Source organism: Salvelinus namaycush, chromosome 38, assembly GCF_016432855.1.
Source record: "Salvelinus namaycush isolate Seneca chromosome 38, SaNama_1.0, whole genome shotgun sequence".
NCBI lineage: Eukaryota > Metazoa > Chordata > Actinopteri > Salmoniformes > Salmonidae > Salvelinus > Salvelinus namaycush.
The window spans coordinates 42,594-56,683 of NC_052344.1; the positions used below are offsets into that span (position 1 = coordinate 42,594).

Here is a 14,090-nt window from a genome sequence, read left to right on the forward strand (position 1 = left end):
GTTGTACCAGTGCACCAAGTCTGGAACCAACAGGACCCTGAACAGCTTCTACCCCCAAGCATAAGAATACTAAAACAAGACTGCTAAATAGCTAATCAAATGGCTACCCGGACTACCTGCATTGACCCTTTTTTGCACTAAATCTCTTGCACTGACTCTATGCACACACACTGAACTCTACCCACACACTAACACATACTTACGCTGACATCCTAACACTTACATACACACACACACACTACATATGCCCACACACATACAGTGCCTTCAGAAAGTACTCACACCAGTGGCGGCTCCTCAGAGGAGGAAGGAGAGGACCATCCTCATCTGTGAATTTCATAAAAATTCAAATTGTAAAACAAATAAAAAGTTATAATTTTTTGTTTAAACTATACGAAATATAATCACGTCACCAAATAACTGATTAAAACATTATTTTGCAAAGAAGGTCTACAGTAGCCTCAACAGTACTCTGTAGGGTAGCACCATGGTGTAGCCAGAGGACAGCTAGCTTCCGTCCTTCTCTGGGTACATTGACTTCAAAATAAAGCCTAGGAGGCTCATGGTTCTCACCCCCTTCCATAGACTTACACAGTAATTATGACAACTTTCGGAGGACGTCCTCCAGCCTATCAGAGCTCTTGCAGCATGAACTGACATGTTGTCCACCCAATCAAAGGATCAGATAATTAATCTAGAACTGAAAGCACAAGCTACAGCTAGCTAGCACTGCAGTGTATAACATGTGGTGTAGTTGACTCAAAGAGAGAGAAAGAACAGTTTTGAACAAATTTCTTTGTCAAATATAAAATATTTGAATGTCAAATATAAAATATATTAGATTTTTTTAACACTTTTTTGGTTACGACATGATTCCATATGTGTTATTTCATAGTTTTGATGTCTTCACTATTATTCTACAATGTAAAAATAGTAAAAACAAATTATAACAGTACACAATACAATCGAGGTGATGGCGTTGAAAACGCTTTTGGCTGTTAATCTGCTTCTGTTCTGTAGGTGGCACTGTGTGCTCTTTTTAAATGGTGGGTCCCAATCTCTCAAAGGCCCTAAGACCCAGGTGGACGGGGGGGTCTGCCAGTCACCGGGACGACAACATGAGATAGGGGGAGGTTTTAGCGGGTGGAAAAGTCAAGAACGATCGGAGGTTTTCTGAGTAGCAGTGCAAATATCATGGTACCGCTATATGGACACTCAATCATCATGGTACTTTTTAATGGTACATTTACAAACACCATGTATAATGGTGCCGAAGGAGAAGGCTGCCATCTTATCGGCTCTTAACCAACCATGTCCTTTTGTTCGTTTTTTTGCGTTGTTCGTAACTTGTTTTGAACAGGATGTTGCTGCAACCGTCTCTTATGAGAAAAAAAAGCTCATGGACATCAGAACTGCAATTGCTCACCTCAAACTGAAAGAAGAGTTCTTCTTCAATGAGTCAGATGGGAGGGATATAATACAAACACCCGACCAGGCCCAGATCCCCGTTATTAGCTGGAGAAAGATTTCACTGAAAGAGATCATGGTGTTTTGTGAGGATCAGGCAACGAGTGGCTAATCTTCCTTTCGTCCTGCTAGCTAACGTTCAATCGCTGGAAAATTGGACGAACTGAAAGCACGTTTATCCTACCAACGGGACATTAAAAACTGTAATATCTTATGTTTCATCGTGGCTGAACGATGGCTCTAAGAACATACAGCTGGCGGGTTATACACTATCGGCAGGACAGAACAGCAGCTTCTGGTAAGACACAGGGCGGAGGCCTATGCATTTATGTAAACAACAGCTGGTGCATGATATCTAAGGAAGTCTAGAGGTTTGCTCACCTGAGGTAGAGTATCTCATGATAAGCTGTAGACCACACTATCTACCTAGAGAGTTTTCATCTGTATTTTTCGCAGCTGTCTACATACCACCACAGACCGACCCTGGCACTAAAACCGCAGTCAATGAGCTGTATACCGCCATAAGCAAACAGGAAAATGCTAATCCAGAGGCGGCGCTCCTAGGGGCCGGAGACTTTAATGCAGGGAAACTTAAATCAGTTTTACCAAATTTCTATCAGTAGGTTAAATGTGCAACCAGAGGGAAATAATTCTAGACCACCTTTACTCCACACACAGAGAAGTATACAAATCTCTCCCTCGCTCTCCATTTGCCAAATCTGATCATAATTCTATCCTCCTGATTCCTGCTTACAAGCAAAAATGAAAGCAGGAAGCAACAGTGACACGGTCTCTAAAAAAGTGGTCAGATGATGCAGATGCTAAACTACAGGACTGTTTTGCTAGCACAGACTGGAATATGTTCTGTGATTCTTCCCATGGCATTGAGGAGTACACCACATCAGTCACTGGCTTTATCAATAAGTGCATCGATGACGTCATCCCCACAGTGACTGTACGTACATAACCCAACCAGAAGCCGTGGATTACAGGCAACATTTGCACTAAGCTAAAGGCTAGAGCTGCCACTTTCAAGGAGCGGAACTCTAACCCGGAAGCTTATAAGAAATGCTATGCCCTCCGAAGAACCATCAAACAGGCAATGCTTCAATACAGGACTAAGATCGAATCGTACTACACCGTCTCCGACCCTCGTCAGATGTGGCAGGGCCTGCAAACTATTATGGACTACAAAGGGAAGCACAACCGCGAGCTGCCCTGTGACACGAGCCTACCAGACGAACTAAATAACTTCTATGCTCGCTTCGAGGCAAGTAACACTGAAACAAGCATGGGATTATCAGCTGTTCCAGACAACTGTGTGATCACGCTCTCCGCAGCTGATGTAAATAAGACCTTTAAACAGGTCAACATTCACAAGGCTGCAGGGCCAGATGTATTACCAGGACGTGTACTCCAAGCATGCGCTGATCAACTGGCAAGTGTCTTCACTGACATTTCCAAACTCTCCCTGTCTGAGTATGTAATACCAACATATTTCAAGCAGACCACCATAGTCCCTGTGCCCAAAAACACTAAGGCAACCTGCCTAAATGACTACAGACCCGTAGCACTCACGTCCGTAGCCATGAAGTGCTTTGAAAGGCTGGTAATGGCTCACATCAACACCATTATCACAGAAACCCTAGACCCACTCCAATTTGCATACCGCCCAAACAGATTCACAGATGATGCAATCTCTATTGCACTCTACACTGCCCTATCCCACCTGGACAAAAGGAACACCTATGTGAGAATGCTATTCATTGACTACAGCTCAGCGTTCAACACCATAGTAACCTCAAAGCTCATCACTAAGCTAAGCATCCTGGGACTAAACACCGACCTCTGCAACTGGATCCTGACGGGCCACCCCCAGGTGGTGAGGGTAGGTAGCAACACATCTGCCACGCTGATCCTCAACACTGGAGCCCCCCAGGGGCGCGTGCTCAGACCCCTCCTGTACTCCCTGTTCACCCACGACTGCATGACCAGGCACGACTCCAACACCATCATTAAGTTTGCAAACGACACAACAGTGGTAGGCCTGATCACCGACAACGACGAGACAGCCTATAGGGAGGATGTCAGAGACCTGTCCGTGTGGTGCCAGAATAACAACCTATCCCTCAACGTAACCAAGACTAAGGAGATGATTGTGAACTACAGGAAAAGGAGGACCGAGCACGCCCCCATTCTCATCGACGGGGCTGTAGTGGAGCAGGTTGAGAGCTTCAAGTTCCTTGGTGTCCACATCAACAACAAACTAGAATGGTCCAAACACACCAAGACGGTCGTGAAGAGGGCACGACAAAGCCTATTCCTCCTCAGGAAACTAAAAAGATTTGGCATGGGTCCTGAGATTCTCAAAAGGTTCTACAGCTGCAACATCGAGAGAATCCTGACTGGTTGCATCACTGCCTGGTACGGCAATTGTTCGGCCTCCGACCACAACGCACTACAGAGGGTAGTGCGTACGGCCCACTACATCACTGGGGCTAAGCTGCCTGCCATCCAGGACCTCTACACCAGGCGGTGTCAGAGGAATTCCCTAAAAATTGTCAAAGACCTCAGTCACCCCAGTCATGTTATCTCTACTACCGCATGGCAAGCAGTACCGGAGTGCCAAGTCTTGGACAAAAAGGCTTCTCAACAGTTTTTACCCCCAAGCCATAAGACTCCTGAACAGGTAATCAAATGGCTACCCGGACTATTTGCATTGTGTGCCCCCCAACCCCTCTTTTACGCTGCTGCTACTCTCTGTTTATCATATATGCATAGTCACTTTAACTGTACATTCATGTACATAATACATCAATTGGCCCGACCAACCAGTGCTCCCGCACATTGGCTAACCGTGCTATCTGCATTGTGTCCCGCCTCCCACCACCCACCAACTCCTCTTTTACGCTACTGCTACTCTCTGTCCATCATATATGCATAGTCACTTTAACCATATCTACATGTACATACTACCTCAATCAGCCTGACTAACCGGTGTCTGTATGTAGCCTCGCTGTTTTTATAGCCTCGCTACTGTATATAGCCTCGCTACTGTTATTTTTCAGTCTTTTTACTGTTGTTTTTATTTCTTTACTTACCTATTGTTTACCTAATACCTTTTTTGCAACATTGGTTAGAGCCTGTATGTAAGCATTTCATTGTAAGGTCTACCTACACCTCTTGTATTCGGCTCACGTGACAAATAAACTTTGATTTGTTTTGATAGGCTCAATCAAGCTAGTCGTCTTCACTACTTTCTTATGTCCTTCTCGCTGGCACCAAAGGTTTAAAACGTGTTGATAGGATACAGAATGTGGTCGGACCATCAAATAATTGGAATATACATCACTCTTACAGAATTTCCACATGGGCGAGGATATTGGAAATGTAATCAAAGGCTATTGGATGACTTGTTTTTAACCAGGACAGAATAATTTACAACTGACTTTCCCAACATAGCATAGATACAGCAGATCCCATTATTGTATGGGACACTTTTAAATGTGTCTTTAGAGGTCATGCAATTCAATACTCATCTTTAAAACAAAAGCCATTTAGGTCAAAAGAGTTCATATTAACAATGGAAATAGTACAGATAGATATAAAAAAAAAAGTCTCAGAGACACAGAACTTTTTTTAGGAAAAACTAAAAGAACTGGAGGAACTTAATTCAAGAAGATAAAATATAATATACACTGCTCAAAAAAATAAAGGGAACACTTAAACAACACAATGTAACTCCAAGTCAATCACACTTCTGTGAAATCAAACTGTCCACTTAGGAAGCAATACTAATTGACAATAAATTTCACATGCTGTTGTGCAAATGGAATAGACAAAAGGTGGAAATTATACGCAATTAGCAAGACACCCCCAATAAAGGAATGGTTCTGCAGGTGGTGACCACAGACCACTTCTCAGTTCCTATGCTTCCTGGCTGATGTTTTGGTCACTTTTGAATGCTGGCGGTGCTTTCACTCTAGTGGTAGCATGAGACGGAGTCTACAACCCACACAAGTGGCTCAGGTAGTGCAGTTCATCCAGGATGGCACATCAATGCGAGCTGTGGCAAAAAGGTTTGCTGTGTCTGTCAGCATAGTGTCCAGAGCATGGAGGCGCTACCAGGAGACAGGCCAGTACATCAGGAGACGTGGAGGAGGCCGTAGGAGGGCAACAACCCAGCAGCAGGACCGCTACCTCCGCCTTTGAGCAGGAGGAGCACTGCCAGAGCCCTGCAAAATGACCTCCAGCAGGCCACAAATGTGCATGTGTCAGCATATGGTCTCACAAGGGGTCTGAGGATCTCATCTCATCTTGGAGTGTCATCTGATGAAGATCATCAAAGGTTAGTGATTCATTTTATCTCTATTTCTGCTTTTTGTGACTCCTCTCTTTGGCTGGAAAAATGCCAGTGTTGCCAATCATTTGGTGTGCTTTCGTCGTAAAGCCTTTTTGAAATCGGACACTGTGGCTGGATTTAAAACAAGTTTATCTTTAAAATGGTGTTAAATACTTGTATGTTTGAGGAATTTTAATTATGAGATTTCTGTTGTTGAATTTGGCGCCCTGCACTTTCAATGGCTGTTGTCAAGTCGATCCCGTTAACGAGATCTCAGCCATAAGAAGCTAGCTTGCTAGCTAAGTCCAATCAAAGCTATGCTAGATATAGCGTGATTTGACGTCATTTTATCTGTTGCCAATGAGCCTTCTTGGATTTGCACTTCTAATGTAACTCTATTGCAGCACCCAAAGGGCTTGAATTTTTGAGCTCACCGTATATTTTGCGTTGATGTAGTGTGCCCATGAATGACAGAACACTGAGCCAATCACAGCGCAACTAGAGAACATTACCAACCCCTATGCTCAGTATTTTCCGTTGGCTGCCCCACCACCATAGAAAGCACTGAGCTGGGCTGAAACACCTGCATTTTGGAGCTGCCTTACTCAAGAAAGCAAAAAAGATACCTTGTTTGCATGCGACTTTATTAACTCAATTGTTTTTTGTTTTTACATTGTTTGCAAACTGATATTTGACAAATCAATTTAAATCAAATCAAATCAAATGTATTTATATAGCCCTTCGTACATCAGCTGATATCTCAAAGTGCTGTACAGAAACCCAGCCTAAAAACCCAAACAGCAAGCAATGCAGGTGTAGAAGCACGGTGGCTAGGAAAAACTCCCTAGAAAGGACAAAACCTAGGAAGAAACCTAGAGAGTAACCAGCCTATGAGGGGTGGCCAGTCCTCTTCTGGCTGTACCGGGTGGAGATTATAACAGAACATGGCCAAGATGTTCAAATGTTCATAAATGACCAGCATGGTCAAATAATAATAATCACAGTAGTTGTTGAGAGTGCAGCAAGTCAGCACCTCAGGAGTAAATGTCAGTTGGGTTTTCATAGAGCCATTAAGAGTATCTCTACCGCTCCTGCGGTCTCTAGAGAGTTGAAAACAGCAGGTCTGGGACAGGTAGCACGTCCGGTCAACAGGTCAGGGTTCCATAGCCGCAGGCAGAACAGTTGAAACTGGAGCAGCAGCACGGCCAGGTGGACTGGGGACAGCAAGGAGTCATCATGCCAGGTAGTCCTGACGCATGGTCCTAGGGCTCAGGTCCTCCAAGAAAGAGAAAGAGAGAATTAGAGAGAGCATACTTAAATTCACACAGGACACCGGATGAGACAGGAGAAGTACTCCAGATATAACAAACTGACCCTAGCCCCCCGACACATAAACTACTGCAGCATAAATACTGGAGGCTGAGACAGGAGGGGTCAGGAGACACTGTGGCCCCATCTGATGATACCCCCGGGCAGGGCCAAACAGGAAGGATATAACCCCACCCACTTTGCCAAAGCACAGCCCCCACACCACTAGAGGGATATCTTCAACCACCAAATTACCATCCTGAGACAAGGCCGAGTATAGCCCACAAAGATCTCCGCCACGGCACAAACCGAGGGGGGCGCCAACCCAGACAGGAATATCACGTCAGTGACTCAACCCACTCAAGTGACACACCCCTCCTAGGGACAGCATGAAAGAGCACCAGTAAGCCAGTGTCTCAGCCCCTGTAATAGGGTTAGAGGCGGAGAATCCCAGTGGAGAGAGGGGAACCGGCCAGGCAGAGACAGCAAGGGCGGTTCGTTGCTCCAGAGCCTTTCCGTTCACCTTCACACTCCTGGGCCAGACTACACTCAATCAAATGACCCGCTGAAGAGATAAGTCTTCAGTAAAGACTTAAAGGTTGAGACCGAGTCTGCGTCTCTCACATGGGTAGGCAGATCATTCCATAAAAATGGAGATCTATAGGAGAAAGCCCTGCCTCCAACTGTTTGCTTAGAAATTCTAGGGACAATTAGGAGGCCTGCGTCTTGTGACCGTAGCGTACGTGTAGGTATGTACGGCAGGACCAACTCGGAAAGATAGGTAGGAGCAAGCCCATGTAACGCTTTGTAGGTTAACAGTAAAACCTTGAAATCAGCCCTTGCCTTAACAGGAAGCCAGTGTAGGGAGGCTAGCACTGGGGTAATATGATCAAATTTTTTGGTTCTAGTCAGGATTCTAACAGCCGTATTTAGCACTAACTGAAGTTTATTTAGTGCTTTATCCAGGTAGCCGGAAAGTAGAGCAGTGCAGTAGTCTAACCTAGAAGTAACAAAAGCATGGATTAATTTTTCTGCATCATTTTTGGACAGAAAATTTCTGATTTTTGCAATGTTACGTAGATGGAAAAAAGCTGCCTTTGAAACAGTCTTGATATGTTCGTCAAAAGAGAGATCAGGGTCCAGAGTAACGCCGAGGTCCTTCACAGTTTTATTTGAGACGACTTTACAACCATCAAGATTAATTGTCAGATTCAACAGAAGATCTCTTTGTTTCTTGGGACCTAGAACACGCATCTTTGTTTTGTCCGAGTTTAAAAGTAGAAAGTTTTCAGCCATCCACTTCCTTATGTCTGAAACACAGGCTTCTAGCGAGGGCAATTTTGGAGCTTCACCATGTTTCATTGAAATGTACAGCTGTGTGTCATCCGTATAGCAGTGAAAGTTAACATTATGTTTTCGAATGACATCCCCAAGAGTTAAAATATATAGTGAAAACAATAGTGGTCCTAAAACGGAACCTTGAGGAACACCGAAATGTACAGTTGATTTGTCAGAGGACAAACCATTCACAGAGACAAACTGATATCTTTCTGACAGATAAGATCTAAACCAGGCCAGAACTTGTCCGTGTAGACCAATTTGGGTTTCCAATCTCTCCAAAAGAATGTGGTAATCAATGGTATCAAAGGTAGCACTAAGGTCTAGTAGCACGAGGACAGATGCAGAGCCTCAGTCTGACGCCATTAAAAGGTAATTTACCACCTTCACAAGTGCAGTCTCAGTGCTATGATGGGGTCTAAAACCAGACTGAAGCATTTCGTATACATTGTTTGTCTTCAGGAAGGCAGTGAGTTGCTGCGCAACAGCTTTTTCTACAATTTTTGAGAGGAATGGAAGATTTGATATAGTTAGTAGATAGTTTTTTATATTTTCTGGGTCAAGGTTTGGCTTTTTCAAGAGAGGCTTTATTACTGCCACTTTTAGTGAGTTTTGTACACATCCGGTGGATAGAGAGCCATTTATTATGTTTAACATAGGAGGGCCAAGCACATGAAGCAGCTCTTTAAGTAGTTTAGTTGGATTAGGGTCCAGTATGCAGCTTGAAGGTTTAGAGGCCATGATTATTTTCATCATTGTGTCAAGAGATATAGTACTAAAACACTTAAGTGTCTCTCTTGATCCTAGGTCCTGGCAGAGTTGTGCAGACTCAGGACAGCTGAGCTTTGGAGGAATATGCAGATATGCAGAAGAGGAGTCTGTAATTTGCTTTCTAATGATCATGATCTTTTCCTCAAAGAAGTTCATGAATTTATTACTGCTGAAGTGAAAGCCATCCTCACTTGGGGAATGCTGCTTTTTAGTTAGCTTTGCGACAGTATAAAACTTTTTTGGGGGATTGTTCTTATTTTCCTCAATTAAGTTGGAAAAATAGGATGATCGAGCAGCAGTGAGGGCTCTTCGATACTGCACGGTACTGTCTTTCCAAGCTAGTCGGAAGACTTCCAGTTTGGTGTGGCGCCATTTCCGTTCCAATTTTCTGGAAGCTTGCTTCAGAGCTCGAGTATTTTCTGTATACCAGGGAGCTAGTTTCTTCAGACAAATGTTTTTAGTTTTTAGGGGTGCAACTGCATCTAGGGTATTGCGCAATGTTAAATTTTTGTCCTCTGACGTTCTTGGGTAGGCAGAAGGAGTCTGGAAGGGCATCAAGGAATCTTTGTGTTGTCTGAGAATTTATAGCACGACTTTTGATGCTCCTTGGTTGGGGTCTGAGCAGATTATTTGTTGCGATTGCAAACGTAATAAAATGGTGGTCCGATAGTCCAGGATTATGAGGAAAAACATTAAGATCTACAACATTTATTCCATGGGACAAAACTAGGTCCAGAGTATGACTGTGGCAGTGAGTAGGTCCAGAGACATGTTGGACAAAACCCACTGAGTCGATGATGGCTCTGAAAGCCTTTTGGAGTGGTTCTGTGGACTTTTCCATGTGAATATTAAAATCACCAAAAATTAGAATATTATCTGCTATGACTACAAGGTCCGATAGGAATTCAGGGAACTCAGTGAGGAACGCTATATATGGCCCAGGAGGCCTGTAAACAGTAGCTATAAAAAGTGATTGAGTAGGCTGTATAGATTTCATGACTAGAAGCTCAAAAGACGAAAACGTCATTTTTTTTTTTGTAAATTGAAATTTGCTATCGTAAATGTTAGCAACACCTCCGCCTTTGCGGGATGCACAGGGGATATGGTCACTAGTGTAACCAGGAGGTGAGGCCTCATTTAACACAGTAAATTCATCAGGCTTAAGCCATGTTTCAGTCAGGCCAATCACATCAAGATTATGATCAGTGATTAGTTCATTGACTATAACTGCCTTTGAAGTGAGGGATCTAACATTAAGTAGCCCTATTTTGAGATGTGAGGTATCACGATCTCTTTCAATAATGGCAGGAATGGAGGAGGTCTTTATCCTAGTGAGATTGCTAAGGCGAACACCGCCATGTTTAGTTTTGCCTAACCTAGGTTGAGGCACAGACACAGTCTCAATGGGGAAAGCTGAGCTGACTACACTGACTATGCTAGTGGCAGACTCCACTAAGCTGGCAGGCTGGCTAACAGCCTGCTGCCTGGCCTGCACCCTATTTCATTGTGGAGCTAGAGGAGTTAGAGCCCTGTCTATGTTGGTAGATAAGATGAGAGCACCCCTCCAGCTAGGATGGAGTCCGTCACTCCTCAGCAGGCCAGGCTTGGTCCTGTTTGTGGGTGAGTCCCAGAAAGAGGGCCAATTATCTACAAATTCTATCTTTTGGGAGGGGCAGAAAACAGTTTTCAACCAGCGATTGAGTTGTGAGACTCTGCTGTAGAGCTCATCACTCCCCCTAACTGGGAGGGGGCCAGAGACAATTACTCGATGCCGACACATCTTTCTAGCTGATTTACACGCTGAAGCTATGTTGCGCTTGGTGACCTCTGACTGTTTCATCCTAACATCGTTGGTGCCCGACGTGGATAACAATATCTCTATTCTCTCTACACTCGCCAGTTTTAGCTTTAGCCAGCACCATCTTCAGATTAGCCTTAACGTCGGTAGCCCTGCCTCCTGGTAAACAGTGTATGATCGCTGGACGATTTGTTTTAAGTCTAATACTGCGGGTAATGGAGTCGCAATGACTAGGGTTTTCAATTTGTCAGAGCTAATGGTGGGAAGCTTCGGTGTCTCAGACCCCGTAACCGGAGGAGTAGAGACAAGAGAAGGCGCCGCCTCCGACTCGCTGCTTAATGGGGAAAACCGGATGAAAGTTTCTGTCGGCTGAATGAGCGACACCGGTTGAGCATTCCTACAGCATTTCTCTCCAGAAGCCATGAGAAAGTTGTACGGCTGCGGGGACTGTGCGAGGGGATTTATACTACTATCTGTACTTACTGGTGGCACAGACGCTGTTTCATCCTTTCCTAAACTGAAATTACCCTTGCCTAACGATTGAGTCTGAAGCTGGGCTTGCATCACAGCTATCCGCAATTAGAAGGCATCATGTGAATGTTACTACTTAGCTTCAGCTGTTGAAGGTGCTGACGAACCATGTCCAGATAAAGCGTCCGGAGTGAAAAAGTTGAATGAAAAAAAAAGTTGTGAGGGAAAAAACGAAAAAAATATAAACGGTAATTAAAAAGTAAAAACACCGTAAAGTTGTCAGGTAGCAAAGTAAGGTTGGCAACAAAACGCACAGCAACACGTCTGCAAGTTGCCTGGTGGTGACCTATGTGACAGGTATTATTAATAAAATGACATGCAAAACAGGCAACAAAAATATATATTATTATTATTATTATATATACGGTCAAAAGTTTTAGAACACCTACTCATTCAAGGGTTTTTCTTTATTTTTTTTACCTTTTTCTACATTGTAGAATAATAGTTATTAAGACATCAAAACTATGAAATAACACATATGGAATCATGTAGTAACCAAAGAAGTGTTTTAACAAATCACAATGTATGTTATATTTCAGATTCTTCAAAGTAGCCATATTTTGCCGTAAAATGTATATAGGTTCAGAACATTTGTGAAACAGCACAGTTGAAAATATATGGAAAATAGACATCAAAACTGGATGGTCTTCAGAGATAACTAATGTAAAATAATGTAAAATATACTGTGTCCGTGAAATTTATATAGAATGTATATATGCAATATTAAAGCTGATCCACCCCCCTTTAAAGATACTGTTTTATTTTTCATTAATGTTCATTAATCTTCTACTTTGACATTAAAGAGTATTTTGTGTAGATTTTGACAAAAAAATTATTAAATCCATTTGAATCCCACTTTTTAGCACAATAAAATGTGGGAAAAGTCAAGGGGTGTGAATACTTTCTGAAGGCACTTTATAGCACGTGCACGCACACACTCATACTGACGTCACAAACACGCACGTACACACACACACACACACACACACACACACACACACACACACACACACACACACACACACACACACACACACACACACACACACACACACACACACACACACACACACACACACACACACACACACACACAAGCTGCTCCTACTGTCTATCATCTATCCTTTTGCCTAGTTACTTTATCCTCTACCTACAGTATATGTACATAGCTAACCTTAATTACCTTGTACCCCTGCACATTGACTCGGTACTGGTACTCCCGGTATATAGCCATGTCACTTTTGTCTTTATTATTATTCACTGTGTATTTATTCCTCGTGTTACTATTTACATGTTTTATTCTATATCTTTATCTTAACTCTGTATTGTTGGAAAAGGACCAATAAGTAAGGCTTTCACTGTTAGACTACAACTATTTTTTACGAAGCGTGTGGCAAATAGAATGTGATTTGATTTGAGTGCCTGGACAGAAAATGTGTCCTGACCTAGTCCCTTCTTCTTTTCGATTTGCAGATATAAAATTATGCTGCACAGAAATTGCACTTTGGGGAGTATAAAAATGTTCTGAATTTTAAAGTGACAGGATAGTTAGCAATCTGTCGATGGTTCTACTTAACCTTCCAATTGTCTTAGCATTGGGTAATCCTCTGAGATCTGCAATGGGTCTTCAGGAAAGTGTTTAGAAATTAAAGGCTAAGTGTTGATTTCGGTCGCGATTAGACTCGGTTTTTGATGGATTTCGTATTTTGACCCAGACTTATGCTGTTTTGTCCTGCTCTGTCTGCAGCTGGAGCGGAGCTTCAAGTTCATGAAGGAGACAGAGGACCAGCTAAGGATCATCCCCCAGTTCTGTTTCCCTGATGCTAAGGACTTGAAGCCAGTAGAGAACTACCCCAGGTCAGCAGGATCACACTCATAATGAACTAATCTAATATAACCTACATGTCTTTGTAATCATACACAGTTCTAATGTTTGAGAAAAGCACTTTATAGATAGAATGTATTTAGCTATTTATTATGGATCTGTACCATACTTTACTCTTATTAACCTCATAAACCAAAATACTGACCTTGGAGACTATGTGGCCCAGTAAACATTACGCCATTGGCCCCATGTCGGTATTCAGTGGGCAAGGTGGGCACGGGGCTAGCCCACAGCAATCCAACAACGTCCCAACACACTTAGCCCACACCAGCCCCAAACGGGCTATTCCACAACAAGCCCAACACAGGGTAGCCTACACCAACCAAACAAAGGTTATCCTACACCCATCCCACATCAGCCCAACATGGGCTAGCCTACACCAATCCCAAATCAGCCCAACACAGGCTAGCCAACACCAGCCCAACACAGGCTAGCCCATGCCAAGCCCACACCAGTCCAACACAGGCTAGCCTACAAAAGCCCAACACAGGCTAACCTACAACACCCAAACACAGGCTAGCCCACTACAGCCCAACACAGGCCAGCTCACACCAAGTGGCTCATTTCAATATTTATCGGGCATGGTTTGCACACAGTTCTTTTCGGGCAAATTTATAGTACCTGTCCTGTGAAAATCTCACTTTTAAAAG

General features: G+C 43.4%; 1 protein-coding gene across 1 annotated transcript in view; it reads left to right on the forward strand.

Moving 5' to 3' along the window:
• The window catches only part of LOC120032059 (DENN domain-containing protein 2A-like), a 59,933-nt gene that overhangs the window by 18,267 nt on the left and 27,576 nt on the right, over positions 1 to 14,090 (forward strand). The window contains exon 10 of the mRNA XM_038978003.1: positions 13,303 to 13,412. Coding sequence (XP_038833931.1) covers positions 13,303 to 13,412 — 110 coding nt within the window. The remainder of the gene's footprint in view (positions 1 to 13,302; positions 13,413 to 14,090) is intronic.